At 41.3% G+C, this 23,689-nt stretch overlaps 1 protein-coding gene across 1 annotated transcript; it reads left to right on the top strand.

Annotated features, from left to right (window-relative positions):
* Positions 1-492: 492 nt before the first annotated feature.
* tspan9a (tetraspanin 9a) lies at positions 493-17,622 on the top strand. Its single transcript, XM_010769568.1, has 6 exons — positions 493-735; positions 3,275-3,349; positions 11,222-11,323; positions 11,617-11,748; positions 13,083-13,166; positions 17,439-17,622. The coding sequence occupies exons 1-6, from the start codon at positions 493-495 to the stop codon at positions 17,508-17,510; spliced, it is 708 nt and encodes a 235-aa protein (XP_010767870.1). The 3' UTR covers positions 17,511-17,622.
* Positions 17,623-23,689: the final 6,067 nt, after the last annotated feature.

Below are 23,689 nucleotides of genomic sequence, written 5' to 3'. Positions count from 1 at the left end.
TGTTAACTTGGCCCATTACGTGACTATTTGTGTTGGGGGGGGGCCAACTTTTTTTTTCTCCAAAGGGGGTGCCTGAAAGAAAAAGTTTGAAAACCCCTGCTCTAGATGAACCTCAAATCTACTGCACGTCGTTTTGGGAACGTTTTTAAATGTTTGAAGGTGGCAGTAATTACATCTATGTTTGTTCTGGGTTCAGCGTTATCAGCTCCCACATGCAGAATAAGCACGGCCCGAGTCCAATTTTTGCTAATCTCCTGCAGGGCTGTTATTTGCTTATCATAGTCTTAATTGGTGTAAACCTTTTTGATTTTCGTGTTTTTGTGACTATATGGGCAATAGCGCCTGTTGCACTGGGCTTTTTTTGTTTTTATTAAGAGATAACCTACCCCAACGCTACTGTAATTTTTCTAAAAGGTCTGTCATTATAAGCAAATCTTGAAGGGGCGATCTTTAAATTGTACTTGTTCGTAATAATCACTCCTGAAGCTAACCATGAAAATCTGCTGTTGGTGTCCTAACTCTTTCTTATCTCTTGCCTTTCAGTTATGTGGCTGCGGGCTGCTGGGCGTGGGCATCTGGCTCTCTGTGTCGCAGGGCAGCTTCGCCACCTTCTCGCCCTCATTCCCCTCACTGTCCGCTGCCAATATGGTCATCGCCATCGGAGCCATCGTCATGGTAACGGGCTTTCTCGGCTGCCTGGGTGCCATCAAGGAGAACAAGTGCCTGCTTCTGAGCGTGAGTTTAATTTACATACCTACGCAATGTCCCATTATAAATAAGACACCCTCAGATTGCTTTCTTCTTATAAATACATTCACACACTGCGACTCCTCTCTGACTGTTTCTCTCCTCCTTTGAATATTTTCACATTCCCCAAGCAAATATTGACTGAAATGTCTTGTGGAGACAGCCTCTCACATATGTGTCTACACACCCACCCACACTGGTCACAGGCCAGAGAGAACTCAGCGGTGTATCTGTGTTTGTCTTCCGGCGTAGGTAGGCGACTGACAGGACGGGTTCAGTCTGCATTGTGTCAAACCTCAGGGACTCTCATGGACAATTAAAGAGCAGTGTGAATCTCCCATTCTGCAAATGAACACCAACGCATTTGTGTCATTCCAATGACTCTGGACACATCCCAGAGAAAGCTGTCAGTCAAGAGGCCTTTTGTGTCACCACAAGGTTGAATTACCAAATGTACAAAGCGCGCTGAAAGCTCTTGATACTTCTGAGCTCAATATTGGGGATGTTCTATTATTCCTTACAAAGTCTCCTCATTGCACTTTTGTCGCATAGTTGTACAGGTGTTTTATCTTGAGCAAGTTCATTATAAAAGTTCAACCAATAGAATGAAGTTAGCACTGCGAAAAAAGAAAGAAAGGGAAACTTTTATGAGAAGTGGAGTTGGGGCTCTTGGTACTTAACATCACAAACCGCTCAATCCCTTGAAGCTCCGGCATCAGTCAAAAGCTCCATCGAATCCTGAGTGTTCGACATGGCTTCCTCCACCTGCCTAACAGGTGTGAAGCAGCGAGAGGAAGAGAGCAGAATAGCATATAATATAAAAAATAGCAGCTTAATGGAAAATGTTTTTATGCTTCTCATTAAGTCTCTTTCGACATCTGTATGTCAGCTTTTCACATTTAGCCTTGATAATTCTTTAATACAAAGGTGTATGCATGTCATTGTTGTTTTTTATCCCCAGTCCATCTGTCCCGCTCAATACACCCTTGGGTGTGTGTGGTGGGGGAGTGCAGGATATATAGAAACATCAGAGTGGGTTTAGATCTCCCGCAGCAAACAGATCTGAGCATTTACCTTGAAACATTATCTCTGAAGATACTCTGCGGACAACTCTCTCTGGATTAGCAATATTCAAAGGCTAGACATCCTTTGCGGTACATTTTCAGTCTCTCTTTTTCGCTGCCAAAAAGTGTTTACTGATACAAATTGTAGCGCAAAAAAAAGTGGGAGAGAGAACACTAAAATATCTGACTGAAGCTCTTTAAAACCTCAAAGTGTGAATTGCTAGCAAATTAGAACATACACACAAAGCTGTGTGTGAATAAATACAGACACCTTCTCACTTTATGCCATCAAAGCACCACCAATTTAGTGTACAGAAGCTGTCCCTTTCAGCACCAGTAGAATGTGACAAACCAACTGTGAAGTGATAACAGCAATACGCTGAACTGGCAACCCAGATGGTTGACTAAACTGTTGTTCATTTGGGCCTTGACACAAATAATAGTCTAAGCGCTTCTTTCTAAATGGGTTTGTAATAAATGGGTTTTCCAGAATCTGGGTTTGTGCACAGCCTCATCCCATGCTGTGCAAAAGAGCTTGGTAAATATTGAGCTGAAGTGGAGTCAAGTAGGGTGAGGACAACAGTAGATGAGATGCAAGGCTGTGTTGGGAGAGAATCTTGGGGGGTTTATTAAGCCTTATTTCCTTCCTCTCACACGTTCACATGCCCTCCAGCACTTACAGTAGATTCCCCTTTTTTCTTCCCACCTTTTTCTTAATCTCTATTTTCTGTCTTTCATTATCTACTTTAAACACTTTGTTTTACAATCACACATTCCCTGCACACTAGCTGAACATTTGCTGTAGTTTAAAATATTGAAAATATGTTCATTTTCTTTCTTGCCGCTGGTAGTCAGTTGGATTAGTTTACCGCAAACACAGGAACTGGTAGCAGCACCCCAGGAGCTCACTTATTAAAACATTACATCTTGTTTGTTTAAGTGGAAGGCTTTTTTTTGGCAGCGTGAAAATATCCTGGAGTTTTATTGTCAATTAGATTATCATGCAACCAACAGAGACTCAAGTCTAGCAAATTAACCCCATAAAATGACGTGTCTTTTTTGCAATTTGTATATATTTAGCAGATAAGATATATAGTATTAATTAGTGAAATGTAGTGGTGCTGATAGGCCCATTTTTTTACCCTTGGACTAAGTCAAACTAGCTAGCTAGCTAGCTAAACTACGCTAACATCGTTTCATGTTAACCATACATGAGTATCATCTAACTCTTGAGAGAGCATTATGCATATTTTAGAACTATTCCTTTACCCTAAATTGACTTTATTTGACGTGAGAGTATCAATAAAAAGCTCTTTGAATCACACAAGCAGAGACTTTTGAAAAATGCACATGACTCTCGGATACAATATTCAACATGTTTGTATCAGCATTAGTAGGTAGATCAACACTACTGTCAGAGCAATGTTAAATCAAGCCCCCCTTCCCCTCTCTCTGTCTGACAGTTCTTCATTGTCCTGCTGATAATCCTCCTGGCAGAGCTGATACTGCTCATCCTGTTCTTCGTGTACTCAGATAAGGTAAGTTCATTTGGCTTACCATGTTATGGATGTTAAAGCTAATGTATGGTATTGTTGCTCTTCACTCTGTAACATTTTCTTTATGCCTACCAGCCTATTTCTACAGCTTATCCCTAAGGTGTACAGTACATGCAATGCATCAGCTGTCAGGCGTACATTCATGTCTTAAAGCGAACAGACGCACAAAAGCTACACAAAGTAATAAGGTGTTAGTGTGATAAACTCTCTTCTCCGGTTGCTTCCGGGTATCTCAGTTCACTCTGTTTTCTGTGGTTGTTTCTCATGCAGGAGGCTGAATATCTTCACTCAGCCACTAATCCTGCAGTCAAAGGTTAGGCCATAAAATACAGCCAAATCCCACCAGTTGGCTCCCTGTAATTGGCCCCAACCACATTTCCCATGACCCCCACATGGGCTTGAGTCAGGTGAATGTCTGTCTGGTTAAAACAGATGACGATATGTAAAGCTGTAGAGACTTTCAACAAACAGACTCTTCTCCATGTGTCATCACATAGACAAATGTTTAAATCGTAACATGACAAATGTCTTGTGCGGGAATAGGACTCAAGACTTTTATCTGTTTTCAAGGACACGTCGTAGATAGATCCGTCTATTTACATTATCTTGATGCTGCCCGGCCCGTGGGGCGCGAGCTAATTCTCGCTCATTTGTTCTGAGGTTATTGCTCAAACTTAGTCTCTCAGGCAGATAAAGGAATTCATTTAGCAGACAATCCATTCTCAGATTTAGGTCTCGGAGGCAAACCCTGTCAGGAGTAAATAATGTCTGTTGCCTTATCTCCAAAATATTACAGGCTTAACTTTGAAAAAAAATAAACTCCAAAACCTGATGTGGAATTTAAATGGAGACACCCTTGACTTCACAGCAGCGCTTTTCCACTGCCTCTGAAGTTTGGAAAAGATAGCCAAGTGGGCTGAGAATTTATTTAATGTCAAATCAAATGAGTGTGCATTAGTACGGGGGAGGGCATTAGTCGGGTAGAACTGCCTCATTCACACCAGTGAATTGCAACCATATTTTATGTTTCCCTCATGTTGCCAAATGACAGTGTTTATCCTGGCTTAGACTTAATGGGATGTGAAACCACCATCGCAATCCAAATATATTTCCCTTTATTGGTCTTCCAATGTCATTGAAAAGAAAAGTAATAGAAGCAAATTACTGTATATCTTATTGGAGATGGCGTCTTTACACGGCCTCCATATAAGACATCCTGCACATTTCAGGGAATTGTATGTCAGTGTTTTCAGACTGCATTATATGTCAGGAATGTCAAGATTGGTTGAAGGACAGTATGTGTCTGTCACGCAAGGCCTTCAGACATTGCCGTGTTTTTTTTCCCTTCCTCTTGACTTGCCTCTCCCCAGTGAGATATAGTATGCTGTGTGAGGCTCTCCTCATCCTATGCTACAGGCTGTGATCAGAGGAATCACTAATTCACTTCTCCTGTTTGATCTTCTAATCACAAGGCATTTATTAACAAGTCTGGAAGACACAAAGTATTTGGCAGCTTTTGAATGTGTTTCGGCGCGTAAAACAGATATTTTAGTCTTTCAAATGGGTCATCTTAAAATCATGAAAAACTGTGATCCTTCCGGGTGACAAGCTGTCGACGAGATGTGGGAAAGAAACAAACATATAGTATCTGGTTTTTCCTGTGGAACACATTTTTCCGCAGCTTTCATTTAGTCACACTTTCTTCCTCTCCTTATTTCTGCATTTCCACCAGTTTAATCCTACTTAAGAGCTTCTGCTCTTTCTTCTTAATGGAGAATTTCGCTCTCTTCTCTTTCAGCCCGGCAGTCTTGCCTCCAGGTATGTGTAGGTAGCCCCTCTTTCCATCCAAAGCCCAGTGGTGTTAAGCTCTCTGATTAAATGCCATGTAGAGGCCGTGGTATAATAAAGACAGGCCCTGCAGTTAGCAAGCAGCTGACTACAGCAGATGGCTGGGCCACAAACCAGATTACAACCATCCGTCTTAAATGCAGTGACCTCATTGTTACTGCCTCTGCCGGCCAAACACGCCTAGCTGAACACCGGTTTTCTAGCTCAGAATTAGAAAGCAGAAACTGGTAAGCACAAATGGGAAGCACTATGTGCTAGGGGCTAGGGAGAAGGGGAAAATGCAGAGGTGGAGGTTGATACAGGTGAGAAAAAAAGGGAGGTGAGATATCTATGGCAGGGAAGGAAAAGAAGATAAATGTGTAGGGTGTTAGAGGAAAGAGGAAGAACACAAGGGAGGGCAAATGTGGCAAAGGTGAGGTGTCCCTGCATTTTTCCTGTAATTTAAGCCAGAGTCAAGAGAAAGTCATGGAGCAGGAATTAAGGTTGATTACAAAGGTCACTAGAGACAGTTGTTTTGTATAATCTCCTAGCAATATCCAGAGAATCAGCACTTTGTCCCACGTTTCTTCCATCATACATGTATCGAACAACAGTAGATTGCCCTTCTTAGAAGCCGTCTCACTTACTGGAAATTCTACATTTGGTTTAGGTAGATTGTGCAGAATGCAGGAAGGGTCACATTACATTACCCTACAGAAAGACGCTCCAAAATCGTGTCGTCATTTCTCTTAGCATCTTAGTGTAAATAACCCTTCCTTTCAACTTTTGTTTACTCCTGGTTTAACAACAACAGCGTTGTCACGAATAGGCCCATTTGCTTGCTACCTCTTCATACAATGACCGGCGTTATTCACACATTGGCTCTATCATTACACTACAATGGAGCTGGCAGGGTAAGGTCTGTTTTATGGCCATTCCAAATTATCCTAAAATGTGCATTCTCACAAATAGCTCCTCTGTAAGGTCATGTTTAGATGATTTCAGAATCGTATTGCATGTGTGAAAAGGGCATAGTTTAGAGAGCAGGGAAGGCTATCCTACACCCATTACATTACATTACATGTCACTTGTTCGACGCTTTTATCCAAATCCCCACACGAGCAATTTGGGGTGAAGTGTCTTGCCCAGGGACACAACGACATGCTGACTGCAGTGGGACTCGAACTTGCTACCCCCTGATTCAAATTCAGCGCACTATACCACTGAGCCACAGTCGCCCATGATTTATCTTAATAACAACCCAACAAACCAGCACCCATATCTAGTCATGTGTTGCATTCGTTTACAGAACGAATTATGTTCACTCCCTGGCCCAGCTTTATTTATTTCCAGACCAATTACAGAGAAGTAGTGAGGTCTTCCCCTCGCTCTGTCGAGTGCCCTGGCCTCAGGCTCCCCGGCACAGGCTTGCAGAGCAACTGAGGGAATCAAGCATCCTTTTTAATGATGTGCTGTTGGGGACCTCTGGCTGTGATGCTGTTTCTCTCCACATCATTTAATACACTTTCCGGGCAGTTAGCTAACGCACTTGTCCAGTTGAGCAATGAGAGCAAGAGTAAAATATTGTTAGGTTCCGTTCTCAGGGTACTCGAGAGTCAAAGGATGTGAACATTAGAGCCAGTTTGCCCTGACAATATACATTTGACCCTTGACGTATTGTGAAATAGAGTTGAATTGCATTGATCACCTTGGAAAGAGGAAACATTACATTGAATGTAACACATTTGGTGTAGAAAAGAAGGTTGGTGTGGGTTCACATGAGCTGATCCTTCAAAAGCTAATAATGTAACAAAGGTTGGGACTAGAAGTTCAGTGTTTGGTTATGACGTAACACTTTTTTAATACTGTTGTTAAGCTCACTGAAAATAAGCACAACAGAGAGTGTAGTCTGACAATAAAGAAAAATAAGTGACAATTTGTTCAGAAAGATTTAACCATTTTGAGACTTCATAAAAGGATTCATGTTCAAAGACTGGATGTGAGATTAAAGCGAGGAGAAAAGGTGAGAAGAGTAGGGAATACAAATCGGCAAAAGAGTAGTCCTGCAAAGTGGAAATGTGGAATAACTACAATCCTCTTTTTTACTGTAAATACCCACACGATGTATGCCTATTCCCCGCTGTACCATTGGCAGGATTATAAAGCTTAGTTGCTTTTATGGAAAAGATTCCACACATTTTTAGGCTAAGCTACCTTCTAGAACAAGTCAGCAGCTAGCCGGTGAACACAGTGGATCATATAGAAATGACAGAGATAACTCCAAAAATACTGCACTAGTATCTGAACACATACATGTAAATTGAGTTAACAATCTGGACTCAAGTATATATGTTCATTTAATTCAGTTCTAACAGTTACTTACCTGTATATCATTTGTGTTTTATCTTGAATTGTATTATCCTTCTGTGAATCTGTACTGTCCTGATGTTCGCTCTCACTCTGTTGCTCCTTAAACTCCTGAATTTCCCAACGGGGATTAATAAAGGTCCATCTTATCTTATCTTATCTTAAAAACCAGAGCTCACAGGAGGGTGAATTCTGAACGTGTGCACCAAATGGCAAGCCACACGTCTGAGAATAAATGATACTGCTGTTTTGTATCTGCTGGATGTGTAAATAATTTAAAACCTTTGTCACTTTCACTTTAGCAATGTCTGTTGTGCCTCAAATGAACAAAAAACCAACAGATATTGTAGGTTTGAATTAAGACATTTTCTGGGCTTGGTTTATTGTTAGTCAAGATGTTGTATACATTATGCCTTGGGTCTCCCTCAGTGTTGTATAGCAGGCTCCAGTCAGTGTGCAAAAAAGTGGCAGAACGTAGTCACGCTAAAACGAATTATACTAAAAGTAAACATTTTCTCATTTCACAGAAGTTTCCTTTAGTCTTATTTTCTCTGAGTGGTAATATGTTTACTACACCTCCTGGATAGTCTTTTGTTACAATGTTTCTTTGGTGAAATTGTACTGCTGAGACTTTAATTCATTTGGAATTAAACACTGTAAAATCGTTTGCAGATTGTAATTGCTCAAAGTGATGAATAACAGTTGGGTAAAACTTAATAAAACTCACACAATGCTCTAATTGCTCTTCCATACACACATTACAACACCTACTGCAAACGAGCATTGCTTCCTGTTGTTTTGTGAGAAATACAAACTGCCTTCTGAGACACCAGTTGTTAGCCAGTCATCCTTGGAGGCAAAACCAATGAGAAAGAAATACAAAAGAACCAACTCCAGGGTACAATAACATGTCTCTACACTTGTTACTCTGTGGCAGATTAGTCACCTGCACAGACGTGACCTTTCCTGTCGGGAGAACAAACGGGAACATTGGATTGAAGGTGCAAATTCAACATTTAAACGGCAGCAAAAACATCAGATCCTTCCGAATTTTTTTAATGGAATCATTCGGCTCAGTAATGGCTGTGCACTCAAGTAATGAATCGGGAGTATCCATGTCTGCACACTGACAGGTCCCAGTGTACCTGCTCCCCGGAGTGTTCACACGTCACTGGATCTGGGCCCAATCTGACAGTAGGGAGTCTTTGCACTGGAAATGTGTCTGTGCCTCTGAGATAAAACCCAAAAATATGCTTTTGACATTTTGGTAACGTTTAAATCATTGTATTGCTTAAATCTTAAAAGAAATAGAGATGAAGAACCACTTTAATACCTTGCCATTTGGCAATTTCTGGCTAGTGGTATTGTATGATTAACGTGTCCCAGGTGACAGGCAGGCTGGTGTTTATCAGACAATCCAACACCCACTCTCTGTTCTCAGCTTTTGTGCAAAATTACAGAAAAAAAAGACCAATTTGACTAGAAAGCCCATTCAATCCTCCGCCCTGTCAACCTGCACATGTGGGCTGTTTCTCTGCCTTTCTTTGACTGCTCTGTGTTCACCGTCCTTCCTGAGCTGAACACTTACGATGTATGTGATGAATGTGCTGTCCTGTATTGCTGAGCGTGGACTTGGTCTGCCCAGAGGAAAGCACAAGCTTATCTATGTAATGAGAAATATGAGTCGTGTCTCAAGGTTTCGTCAATATGCCACACTAAAGGGAATGGAACTCATGCCCCGTGGTCGCTTTCATATAAAAGTTATCAGGACTTAGATCTGTTATTTGTAAAGTATTTCCAGTAGCAGCAACCTAAGCTTCAGTCAAGAAGTTAGTTTTCCTCATCAGAAAAAATAGGCTAATAGAACAAAGAATGTGTGTGTTTGTATGGGTTCCTTGCGCAAGGAGAAAATGGGTCAGTGTTGCATGATCAAATCCCTCTTTGCTCTGCAGTCATTTGTCTGCCTCTCGTTAGCGGTAAATCTAGATCATTAAGTTTCATTTCAGGCTGTAACAAAGACTTCCACACATGAAAAAGAAGAGATTCAAAGACGTATTGGCGACTAGGAAGATGATTTTTATCGTAGAAGGGGGCTCTCCTTTGCTCTCTAGTGACTGTGTTAGTGCAAGGATTCAGTAATGAGCGAGCAACACATGCACACTTAGATGGAGAGGAGAAGATAGAGAATAGAAGCAGAGATGTATGATGCTGCTCTTCATCTCATTGTCTTGCTCTAGAACAGATATGGAAGCCCTTCGGCCTGAGGAGGAATAAGCAGATGATGCTCCTCTTCATCAGCGCAGTTACTGAGTGAGAAAGAAGAATGTGATTTAAAACGAAACTAATCTTATTTCAAAGGTTTTGAATATGTTTTGAAATTGGTTTTGCATGATTAATGGTTACTAAAGCATTTTATTGCCAGGGAAACTTTAATTACACTGTACAAAAAATCATCTGTTTGACTTTTATGTTTGATTCAGCAATTACTTTTCTTCATTCAGCTGAGAGAACAGGGTTTTGAGGGGTTTTTTCTTCCAGCATTTGAGTTACTGAATCGCTTCATTTGAAGCTTAATCTATTTCCTGTACGATCAAAGGGTGTTGAAAGTCTCCCGTGTACAGAGTGCAGAGCTAAACAGGTAATTAGCCAAGTGACGTTATAACTCTAGAACATTTATATGTTGTAAAAAATAGGCTGACTTCTACCAAGCTGCGTCTGTCATTCATTTCAATAGCAGGATATACTGAGCAGCATCCAAGCGATGTCTAGTTGAACACCAGTCCTCCCTCTCTGAGTAAAGAAATGAAAGAAAAGCTGAAAACACCTTGTTGTGTCGGGCTGTGACAGCCGTGATACAGCTTCTCTTATTATACCAGATTCTTAACCAGTCTGAGGCCTTAAGCTTCAACTATTAAAGCAAATGTGTTCTTTTTATTGCAATATCACTTCTGAAGATGTACAGAAAGGTTCTGGCAACGCATGTCATTTTTCCAGTAGTAATTACCCAGTATCTGAAGAGACTCTCAATCTGTCCTGGCAGTTAGCAAATCCCCACGGACGGAGCGAACTGCAGGGGAACTAAAGCTCTGATTTTGTATCTCATTAACACTTCCGATGAGATATTAATCTCCATCAGACATGGCACCACCCTGAGCATATTGTTGCTGTTCAGTCAAGAGGAAAATGATATGCTGCTGAAGGGCATGTTGAAACAAAGTGTGTTTAGCGAAGCAACACATGACATGTCAGAACTGAAGTAGTCGTGCACAAGTCCGAGACACCTTAGCAGGGTTATTTTCAGATGACAAGAAAAAGTTACCTGTCACAGAGCTGCTGTCGTTTTCCACTAATTTGTTAGTATTAAGTGGCATTTTCTTTCTTCACATTCTAGTAACTGTCAAACCCTGCTATTGTACCTTTTTCATCGTGTTCATGAAGAACAAATCCACCATCAATCCTTGAAAAACACTTAAAAGCACTTTGCTACCATCGCTATTGTATACATCTGTGAGAGTGACATTTAACATGAAGGCGCTGTAACAAACACTCAAGCTGCTTCCTCTTAAACTATAATAGATGCCATAGTTTGTTTAACACTTCTTCAAACAACCCCTTCAAACCATGGTCTCTAACTAAGGTCGGTGTTTTTTACTTCTCCAGGTGAGTGAGAACGCCAAGCAGGATCTGAAGGACGGTCTGGCTCTCTACAACTCAGAGAACAACATCGGCCTGCGAAATGCCTGGAACATCATCCAGGCAGAGGTAGGCAGACCACTCACCGTGCTTTACATATTAGAAACATTAGCATGAATGTTCAATCGTAACACTGATGGTAATACATAAATGCAAATATTCAAGCTAATGTATTTCCTGGCTTGGCTTTAATGCAGCACTAAAAGTCCAAACTAGCTGTTGAAGTATGCGTCGCTCTTTATTGCAGTCCTCTTAAGCAAATGGAATAATTACAGAAGTTGTGGCATTAAAGTTAGTTTGAAGTCCCCACGGACTGACAGCATTAACTCATTTTGTGTCACATGTGTGTGTGGCATTCACAGTGGAAGTGCTGCGGTGTGATAGCATACAGCGACTGGCACGAGGCCCTGAAGGAGAAGGTGGTTCCTGACCGCTGCTGCCAGGAGCATTACCAGAACTGTGGGCAAAACTCCACAAACATGTTCTGGAACAGGGTGAGTTACCATAAGCTCTGATTAATAGTATTCAGACATTTAAACTTGAATAAAGACAGAAATGTACCCAGGATCAACGCTGAATACTGTTTGAAAAATACACAGATTCATTCTTGGTCTTGATAAAACTATGATGCTATTAAAGAACTCTTCTTGGGCAGATGGGCCCAACTGGTCGCAGGGCCCCTGAGGCAGAGCTTCTGTTTGATGTGACTGTAAACATTTCTTGTCGTAAAGTAATTAAACAACTACAAAGAGACTCTTACTAACTGCAAAGAGATGTAAAAAGAAGTACAGAGAGAAACAAAATGACTACAAAGAGATGCAAAATGGCCACAAAGCGATGCTTCATGACTACTAAAAGACACAAAACGACATCAAAGACACTTGAAACAACCACAAAGAAATGTGATACAACCATAAGGACTCACAAATTATTCTCAATGAAACATAAAACAACCTAAAGTTAACAGTTATTTTGTGCCCAATTGGTCTGGAAACCTTGTACATGTCTCCGTCCAGGGGCCCATTCTGTCATAATCTGTCCATCGATATAACAAAGTGGAATCATCAGCCACATCCATTTGACAGAGATGATCAAAATCATAAACATTTTATAACACTCTAAAGTAGAATTATACTTTTTGTCTTATTGCTTAATTCTACTCATCGGATTTGTTTCCTTTATGTATGAGAGAACAGGCCCTTTTTTCAGCTTCTTGCACATTGTTCGCCAATCTCCCCCCATTACATGTCTAATCTCCAATTGGTTTGGCTTTTGGTTTGTTAGCAGGTCCAAAGTAGGGGATTAAAAAGTGTAATATAATTGCCAAAATGAGAACAGGCAGACATTGAGCAGCCCCACTGGGAAAGCACAGCACTAAGAGGCTGTGTGTAATCCTGCCCAGAGGAGACGGCCACACACTACACAGTTAAGACTCACATGCTGCCTCAGCACCCACACTCCAGAAAGGGCACCACTTTGCAGCTGAACCCAACATTAAGTCCTTCACCCCACCTCCCTGCTAGTGGGTGACCTGCGAATGAACCCAGATCCGTATATTTTTTAAGTAAGTGCACATATGCCCCATAAGTCTGCATATAAAAGTCATCCCTCATGGGTAATTCTCCTGTTTTAACACCTCACATGGTAGTTCATTCATCCGAGGCTGTATCTCATATAGAGATACATTGTATGTGAAAAAAATGGTCATAGGTGGTTGGGTTTTTCTAGGTGACCAAACATGCTGCATCTGAAGTGACATGATTCCTCTGTCACACAGGAAATTCATATCTCTTGAGTGTTGTTTTTAACAAGATGTATTCCATTTCAGGGCTGTTTCGAGAAAGTGGAGGAATGGCTGGATGATAACAAGCACATGCTGGGAACCATAGGCATGGTCATCTTGGTCGTGCAGGTAGTCATTTTCTCCTCCATTTTGCTTAGCTTCACTTCCATTTATTTATATATCTGGTTGCATGTGTTTGTCTCTATCTGTCTGGTAACCAAATGTCTGGAAAAAAAGAGAACATTGTGCGTCCAGTGGACTTTTTTGCCACCATCTGCTACTGAGAGTTATGAGGTCTTTGCTCAGGGTGCATTCTGGGCACCCATACATCTTGACCTATTAAAGTCCCTGTCTTCTGCATTCTGGTCTTGTCTGAGAGAATCAAAGATACCTGGCTTTGTGCCATGCAGGCTGGAGCAACCATTAAAAGATAGGACATAGATACTGAATATGGAGGACCAGGTATAGAGTCACAGATTAAAGGCATAGTAGGGAAGAGTGATAGATATTCCTTCTAAGATATCACTTCTCTTTTTGTCCTAAAATCTGTTTTATATCCTGTACGGTGAGCTTTTCACTGCCTTTGCAGTTCATTCTCCACTTACTTGGAGATTTTGTTCTAAAAGTGTCTGCTACAGTAAGTGAACAAAGCAAAGTCTACTTTCCCCTTGCGTATGCAAAAATGTGACTCCTGGAGTGTTTTGCATTTTGTGCTTTTTTGGTCCAGACTGGCAAAGTAACTGTACAGACATTAGCTAGATCAAATGCGACAACTCTGTGTGTAAAGAAAGTGTGTGTGCACAGTTTGTGTCACAACTTAGACTCTGACTGATTTCAGAACCCATCAGGAACTCCAGTGTCTGTAATATTCCTCCAGTCTCTCTCCTTCTCTTCTTTGTCTGTGATTTCATGAAATGGAGAAATAAAGCCCCGGGAGAGGCGTGAAGTTTGAGTTGAAGTTGAAACATCTTTATGTCTTGGGTTCGGGTCCAGAAACTGCCACCTGGAGGCTGTCTGTCTATATGACTAGCAGGGTAATGCAAACCTGGATGTTCTCCAACCCCACAATAGATGGATGCATTGATGGGCGTACGGGTCTTTTCTTTAGTTTGCGGCGCCTTAAGTAAATGTCTTCACATCCTTTCTAACAGAAGCCATCTGTTCTACACTTATTCCCCAGGTGCATGTAATCTTTTCTACCTTACATTGTTGGCTATATTTTGCCTTATATTTTTTAGATTTCACACATTCAGCTCTATCTCATACAAACAGAAGCTCTCTTGTTTGTGGGACTTCAACCTGCTGTCCTTGCGACCTTTAAAGCAACACGCCAAATGTAATTTAATGCTCACTTGTCAACTGTTCATTCGAATATAGTAAGTTTTACCACATTTCCAGAAAATCTGCACTGCCTTTTAACTATTGCCAAAGATGATCAACGTGATAAAAATCAAGTGTGTCCCTTAAGGGGACCTATCATGCAAAATGCACTTTTTTATGTCTTTTATACATAAATATGTGACCCCGGTGTGTCGGGGAACTCACGCAGCGTCAGAAAATATAACCCTCTCTCTTTTCCTCCGTACCCAAATCTCTAAAAACAGGGCTACAACGGAGCTGGTCCAGATTTGCGTCCGATATGACGTAATATCGGAAATGTAGGCTGGCTTTACAACCACTGCCCTATCAGAAACAATGCCCGACTGTTTTGGACGTAATATGGTCGGTGCATGTTTACATTATCATCGCTAACACTCGGAGCTAACCTGTACTGCACAGTGTGTGAAGAAGCAGGAAATGAAAAGGAACTCACCTTGTGGTGTAACCGGCAAGAGAGAAAGCCTTTGAGCTCCATACTGTTTCAGAAATAATCCTTGATAATCCATGATATGGCGTTTCATCACCGCAGTATCTGCCGGTAGTATCTCCCGTATGAGCTCAGCCCCCTCCTTTTTTTTTGTTATCAATTCTTTTTTTTTTGTAAAGCTTTATACCAAAAATCAGCACTTTTGAAACAGGAAGTGAAATAGAGGGATATGAGGCATGGCTAGAATGGGTGATCTGTTTGGTATTTTGAGCAAAACACTTCAGAGACATGTTTTTTATATATCTGAGACCTATGCTATTGCCTAAAAATGGCATGATAGGTGCACTTTAAGTCAATATTGCCCTTAGCTCAGGGGTTTCATTAAGAGCACTGCATAAAGCCTATCATGTTGTCTCCTTGCCTAAGTGTTTAGCCTCAGGCTTTCAAAGTAGTTATTCTCATAATACAGCACGTATGTACTTCTCTTACCATGGATACAATTCACTCACATCATCATCCTTTACTCTGACTTAACAGCGTTATGTCACTGATGCTAGCTTAAACAATATGGACAGCAAATATAAAGCAAAACAGTGAAATTGGATAGAAAATATAATATGTAGCAAAAGGCGAAAACGTAGTAAAAAGTAAGTTTCGTAATGTCATCAAAGGAGTTCCTTACGATGTTGCAAGGGAAAACCCTTTGATCTTTGATCACTCATAAAAAGTGCTTTTATGCACACATGTTTTCATCTGCTTGAGTGACGCTTAAGTCACATGCTTTGTGGAAACATGATTTATTTGTTCAATCTGCTTCCATTTGTCCTTCTCGTATTTCAGCATTACTGTTTCAGCATTATACAAGCTCACAAACTTTATTTAAAAAAATTGGGCTGGCTGAACTTTAAATTAATGTTATTGCCATGATTCATCCCCTGCACTTTGCCTTTCCTTTCTCATGTCATGCTTTCAAGATGTGCTCCTGCTTCACTTTCCCTGCCCTCACACTTGAGTTTGCTAATCCTTGAATCGGTAATACATTCAGAACAAGATGTCCTCGATGTAAAATGTGTGTTATGTTTTGTGATAATCCTCACAATTATTCCTTATTATGGTTCTTGAGCTTCTGTTCAAGTACATGACTGCAAAATGTCACATTATGCACAGTGTATCAGCAAACTTCAGCCCTCTATTCATTCATGTGAAGTTCACACTTTCCTCTCACACACTCACCGACTTTCTTCTTTCTGTCTGACACTTTCTCTTCCATGTCTATTAATTATTCTGCAAACACACACACACACACACACACACACACACACACACACACACACATTCGCACATACAGTAAGCACATGCAGAACAGTGACAAATATTGGCTTTCGTCTTCACACAGAATTTAATCCCACATCGCCGACTAGGCTGACATTAATTTGAATGATGCCTTATCCTCTCTGTACAAACACAAACACACGCTCTCCTCACACTGAGACCGGTGAGACGTGGGAGAGCCAAAGAGCAGACCTTTAGCTGTCAGATTTGCAACCCCAAAGACAAGTTGGAGGACATGATTGAGATGAACATCATAAAAAGCTAATGCCCATGTCTGCAATGTTACATAATAGCCTGAGGCAAGGAGACCTGGCTCATGAATGATTTAGCCCAGCAGCATATATGACAGACTTTGGTAAAAGCTTATATGTATAACTTCATCCACAATGATTGCAGAACTCTTTGCGGTAGTTAAATATTCTTAAGCAGAGGCTGTTTATGGAGCTTTTGAAGAGTCCTGCAGGAGCGAATGTCATGCTGTCTCACTCAGACTGAATGAAGTAGACAGCAAAACCCTTCTGTGGATGTCGGAGCTGCACAGTTGAGCCACATATTTTGGGTTTGTTTTTCATTGGTCCAAACTCCCTCTAAGCTGGATGTTTACCTCATACGGCCCTTCATGTTTGATTGGCAGCGGCTTAAGGTAGCATTTCCTATGAAGCAGCCCTACGAATTAGGCTTTGACTTAAACTAAAGGAGGAGAATCGGCAGCTCTCCCAGGCTAATCACATCCCGCAGGAATCCCCAGTGCATTCTGTTTGCAGAAAGTCCACGTTGCGTTTTTAGCAAAGACTATGCACACTACTCTGCCGTTTCCCTGCCATTACAACTTTGACAGATAATGGTTTTAGGATCATCCTTGTGACTGTGTTTGATGTAGAAGTATCAGGGGTAATGGAAACTTCAAAGAGATAGCAGGCTACTTTGATTCAGTGGCATCTCAATTTACTTCATTGACTTAATGCTTCTGCACGTTTTTACATTTTCTCCATCACAAAGATTCCAGAGCTATCGTTTGAAGGGGGGAAAAAAGAGAGTGAACGAAACATGTGCCTGTGCTCCACTACAGGATTTATAGTGCATCTAAACTAAATGTGGCCAATGGCAACAACATCAAAAAGAGCACACACAGACACATATATATACACATATATATATATAAACGTACACACACACATATATATATACAGTATATATATATATATATTTATATGTATACATGCAGACACAAATTCAATATCTTCTTCTCATCTCCTCCACAGCTCCTGGGCATGGCGTTCTCCATGACGCTGTTCCACCACATCCACAGAACGGGGAAGAAGTACGATGCTTAGCCTTCGGGGAAGGCACCCAATGGAGAGGAGCCCCACTGCCTGATGGGATAAGACTCTGAATTAAACACCCCTGCCCCCCTCACTTTACAACCTCTTGAGAGCATTCTTTGCCCCCCCCTTATCATAGTCTCCTCACTGTTGGTTACTAAGAGAAAGAACGGTTTTGTCCACAGGAAGAGGGAGGCATACACATGGAAACCGTTTTACCTACCACCTTACTCTCCCCTGTGTCGACCTTAGACTTGTCTTCCANAAAATAGGGACACCTTGTATTGTTTACTCTCAGTACAGCACCACTTTCCAATAATAAGTGTCGGTGCGATTTTATGTTGTATTAGCGTGCATTTCCTGTTTGGAAAGTGGTGCTGTACTGAGAGTAAACAATACAAGGTGTCCCTATTTTTATATATATATCTATATATACAGTATATATATACATACATATGTATATAATAAGTGTCACGATACGATTTTATTTTGTATTTGCGTGCATTTTCTGTTTGGAAAGTGGCGCTGTACTGATAGTGGCAATTTTATTTTGGAATTCTTAGCGTGCACTTCCTGTCCTGAGAGTGGAGGTCTCCTCAGAGTGCAGGTGTCCTGAGACTGCTGCCTGCTGGCAGGCTCCCATGGAAGAGGGGGAGGAAAAGGGAGGCTCCGTTTTTTATTATTATATTATTATTATATAGAGTCGTTATCAATTTGTTTTAAAGCTCAATAAATAACAAAGAAGGCCTTTGACCGGCATTTTTCTAATTTTGTCCGGAAGATTTCAACCGACATGTTGACCAACGAAAACAAATCTAACTGAAACTCTGCTGCACGGTCCTCCCGTTCCTTGGAAGAGGCGGAGAGGTGGGTGTTTGTCATCTGCTGGTGGACTAACCGGAGAGAATTGCATTGAATTACAGCAACAGGAGCAAACGCTTGCCTGGGGAGGGAGAAAAAGAGCCAGAGCGTCCACAGCGGAGAATAAACAGAAGGGCAACCATAGCCGCATTCACACCGCAGGACTTTCCCTGGTACTTTGGTTCTTTAGTTCCGTTAGTACCAATAATGTCGCGTTCACACCGCCGGGACTACTCAGTGCCGGGAACTCTTTTGACCATTTTCAGTTCCTGCTAGAGAGGTGGTACGAACCTGGTGATAAAAGAGTGCCAATTTCTATTCTATTTCTATTGGCTGGGCGAATTGCAAACCACGCCCCGTTAGACTGAATTTTTTTTGTTAGGCAAAACCACATCCACATGTTAGGCAAAACCACATCCACACTTGAGCGAGTAGTTTTTTTGTACTTTAAAGCAGTTATGACCACACGTACTACAACACCGGAGCTCAGTGAACTCCATCATGTCTGAGGTCGGAAAGTAAACAAACGCCTCATGTACAGCGGGTGGGCTTTATACCCACTCCCCCGTGTAGTTCTTCTTCTCTCGTTTTTTTTTGTACTTGCCGTGAAGTGGTTTTGCGGCCTGCCAGTAAACCCAGAGAAGAAAAGAACGAAGTGACGTCAGAGTAATCTTGCCTCAGGGAAAGTACTGCGGTGTGAATGCGATTGGCACTAGCCCCCTGGCGGATTCAGTGCCGTGGTACTTTAGTGCAGGCACTAAAGTACGGCAAGTGAAAGCGGCTCATGGCAACCATGCACGGGAAGTCTTCTTCGCTACTTTTGTGGCAGACTACAGTGCCACTTACAGGCCTGGCATATGTACTACAGCGTCTCCAGCGCTTTTGAGCGGTCTCGTGTTAACGGACACGTTTCTGGTGCCTGTTGCGTGTGGACCATAGATGTGGACGGAAGACTTTTTTGATAACGATTGCGGTCCGTTTGCGTTATCGTCCTCGTGTGACTGGGGCCTAAGACTACCCTTAAAAAGGATTCATAAAGGGTTTATAATTAGGTTATGAATTAGGTTGGAAACACTTTATTAATCATCAAGAACCATTTATAAACCAGTTCTAACATAGTTTTCATACATCAACACAGGCTCACTATTTGGCAAGATCACTAAGCCTTATATTGGCTACTTAGCGAGAATCAACTCAGTGAGCAACAGATACCAAGGATGCTGGCTGATGAAGAAGACAAAGTAAGCTAAGTAGCCAATATAAGGCTTAGCAGTACAGATAAAAGTGGGCTCACTATTTGGCAAGCAACCGGTCACAGTTGCCCTGTTTATCTCATGTCTTATAAAAGCTTATTAATGATTTATAAAGTGTTCACAACCTAATTAATAAATTAATTACAAACTATTCGTAAACCCTTTATAAGGGTAGTCTTATTGTAAAGTGGTACCGATTCATGTTATGACAACTGTGTTATACTGCCTGAGGATAACAAGGCCAAAGTGAATAAAATGAAACTTGAGCTAAACACACCCTGAACACACCAGGTGACGAACAAGCTTTCTTTACATAGAGATAATATATTCTATACACATCTGTTGTGCCATACTGCTAACGAACCTTTTGCTTAAGTAAATAGAAATCACTTCTACCATTACAGCACAAAAAAGACCCTACATTGTGGAAAATGCCAACCATACTGCAGTACTTTAGGTTGGAGCAACTTTATCACTTTTTTTTTAAGACCCTCTGCCCTTTGCTGTTTCCTGTTCTTTCCTCCTTTCTTTATTGGTAAAAAAAAAGTGTTTTCTCTTGCGCCACAGAACATCTATTGCTTTAGCCAGTATTGATATTGCACTCAAATGAAGGCAGAGGATATCCACCTCCTCTGACAAAGAACATCTTTTTTTTATTTCTCAACAAGTGATCCCATGAAACTGTGATTCATGCAGCCATAAAGTACTAAATGGCCCGCCCGCTATGAGATGGAAACGGAATACGAGAACAACAAACATATAAAGCTACCGTAAACATCAAAAGGAAGGCGTAAAAAAGCCTGAAAGTGAAGTCAGGCTTTTTGTATTATCTACCGAGCACGTGGAAACGATTTTCTTCAAGGCATGCTGTGAAAGTAAAAGAGTAATTTTATGTAAGAGGCTTTTTAAATGTGCCTGTTAGAAATGAAACAAAACAAATCCTGGTTTTTGCAACCATTTTTTTAATATTATTATTTCTAACATTATCTTGATTTTTAATTTGAATCACCTTGACTTAAAAAAAACGTTTTGTGTTTGATTTAGGTTTGCTAAATAAAGGACTATGTTAATTTATGCCCTTGTCTTTTCACTAAAACTCAGCCTTGTTACAGAGTAGCTGTATCCGACCAAACAGATTACATGAAAATCAATTATTCAAAGTCAATTTGTGCCAAGTGCAATTTTTCTTGTTGGATTCAAGTACACAAACAATCATCAAATATTTGTATTTCAACAATCCACTTAAGAGCCGTCAAAGTGTGATACAAATTCTCTTAGAACAGGATACAACTTTAATTGCACTTTGCTGCTTGTAACCAACTTTCATTCAGATGGACAACAGAGAAGTGCTGTATTATGCTGTGGTTGTGGTTAAAGTGTATATGGGCATTTTGATACCCTCTTTATTGAGGCTCAAGTGACACAACTTTCAGAACCACTTGTCAAGCCTAAAAGGTAAAACAAAAACAACAGCATCGTTTTCAGAATAATATTTCTATTGACTATCACTGAATTCTTGCAACATATCAACAACTGCAAGGGCACTTTGACACCTCAGCCAAGGTCAATCTGCGACGTATTTGAAAGGATCCTTCCTTTGACCCTGCCTTACCCTTCCACAAACTTTCATGAAAGTTTTATGAAAGGCCTGTATTCTGTGCCGTACTGCATCCAAAACCTTCGTATATCCAGATGGATAAGAGCCTTGGTGGAACTAAAGCTGCTTCATAAACTATATTTATGAATTAAAACTGTTATGATGTACATTTCTCAGTGAAGTGTGGGTATTTACAGTGAAATGAACCCCTAACCATTCCATTAGGAAGCCTACGTGTTACATTACATACCTTTAGCATAAAGTCTTGATGACAGCATATATAGGCAATAAACAGCTTTCCAGTAAAACTCTCCACATCTTTATCCCAAGCTTTCCGCAGGCATCCCCATCATTCCCCCCGTGAATACGGTATAGCCGATGTCTGTTGTATAACAAGTAAATAATTCACAGGTTCTGCGATGATGGCTAAGGAAGTGCTTTCAATCTCAAAATAAACACTGTAGGAATTCAAAGGATTGAGATGCATGTGGGGCATGATATCAAAAACCCTTCCTGGTTATAGCTTGATTGACCCAGAGGCGTCCTGGCTGGGTAACACAATGTGAGAGATCACCTAGAAAATCCTCATGACTGATAACCACTTTCTTTAAGCATTTTATTTTGGGGCTTTTATGGTTCAAGTACATATTGTTTACACATTTCAATTGACATTCAGCATCTGTCCTGGAACTCTTATAAATACATTCCCATATAAGAGTTGCGACTATCCATCACATGCTTATTCAAGCATCCAGAATGGTGCAATTCTGTAGTGGTTCTGGTTGGAAGCCTAAACTGGGCACTTTGAAGAGCGAGCCTAGATTACCATGCTCTCCAGTGATGCAGCCATCAATGATGCAGGGTTTGCCATCCCTCCCTCCCTCCCTCCCTCACTCCCCCTCTCTCTCTCTCTATCTCTCCAGAGAAGAGCAGAAAGGCCTATTCATCGCAAAGTGACTCTAAATCAATTGCGCCAGGAAGGATTAAAGACAGACAAGCCATTCTCTGGCTGTCCGAGCCATCCCTGCTGTCGTATCAACACTCTTTCACACCTGACAACAGCCTCTATCCTTAAAAAAAAAAAAGCCAGGACAATGGCATAAGAAACGCCATTAGACATCCCTGACTAATTCTGCCGTTAGATCTCTAACATTCCAACAAGACTCTTCAATCAGCCTAAGAAAGCCACAGGCACTTCCATTATGCATTGAGGACAAGAAGGAGAGCAGGAAGAAGTGGAAAGTCACCCACAGATTGGGGCTAGAGAGAGAAGCTCTGTGGGGAAGAGACTCTGAGACATTCCTAATGTAGGAAAATGGGCACCCACAAGCCAGGCACCAAGGCACTCAGTACAGTTCCAAAGCTCTAGTCCAAATAAAAACAAACACCAGAACAAGAGAGCAAAGCTTGAGGATGGGGGGTACAAGCAGATAGGGCACCTGTTTATTCTTACCGCTTTCTCTACCTATTCCACTCAAACCGATGCTTAGAAACCCTGTGTGCGCGGTCCTTTAAGGAGATAAAGAATCATACAAATCCCAGTGATGTTCTAATGAAGACAACAATATATAAATACATAAACTGAGCTGATTACAGAGGGAGACGTTCCTCCACAAGACGCTAATGAAATGTGAATATTGCCGCGTGCTGTTGATATCAACTATGCTTATAGAGATGTCTTACGAGGCATTTCCATACAATAAAAAAGAAGCAGAAAGAAAAATAAATATCTATTTATGTGGTCGGCAGTGCCTTTTTACGAGTGCCTGTTTTCCTCCACATAAATGTCCATGCCCGTAGAGGCATACAAACATTTGGCCCGAATAAATATCTCACCCTGGTCTGCAAGTGCAGCCATGCTGAAAATCCTCTGAGGCAGGCAGACGGTTGGACGGCCTCCCATTGAGTTTCACTAGTTGAAGGGCTTAATGAGCATGCTGGCTCAGCAGAGGTAGAGCATGGCCAGAGAGTTGTGTATTAGGCAGGTTGGACACTCAACCTGTTCCCCCGTGTAGCACCTGGAGCAGAGACCAAAGGGCTTAAAGGAATTGGGAAATCCCTAATGCACTGTATGGCAGCTTCAGTGTTCTGTAAGTAAAGTAGAAAGCCAGAGAGTTGCACTCTGCACATTTCTCTGCTACTTCCTGCAGTATCGCAAAGGGCCCAAGACACAGTGTCACCATGGAGGGCTATAGCTAAATGGACTTGTATAGGGGCATCTGTTACGGAGAGTTCCCCGACCGAGCTGTCCGTATACTTAACACTCTCCCTTCTCTCCATTTGAGACCCTACTGCAGCAAACCAAAAACAAAATAATAACCTCCAAGAGCAAAGAACTGCAGCATACACTCATTTATTTTCCTAATAGGCATAGCGACTATGTGGGATGAACTGAGGTGACTTTGGATTACTATGTATGAGATTGCCTGAAGAGCAAAACATGTGGTTACGAATTCATTTTGAGTGTTTGACAATTGCCA

The sequence above is a fragment of the Notothenia coriiceps genome, unplaced genomic scaffold, assembly GCF_000735185.1.
Source record: "Notothenia coriiceps isolate Sejong01 unplaced genomic scaffold, NC01 NC01_scaffold00007517, whole genome shotgun sequence".
Taxonomy (NCBI): domain Eukaryota; kingdom Metazoa; phylum Chordata; class Actinopteri; order Perciformes; family Nototheniidae; genus Notothenia; species Notothenia coriiceps.
This window is presented reverse-complemented; position numbering and strand designations above follow the sequence as displayed.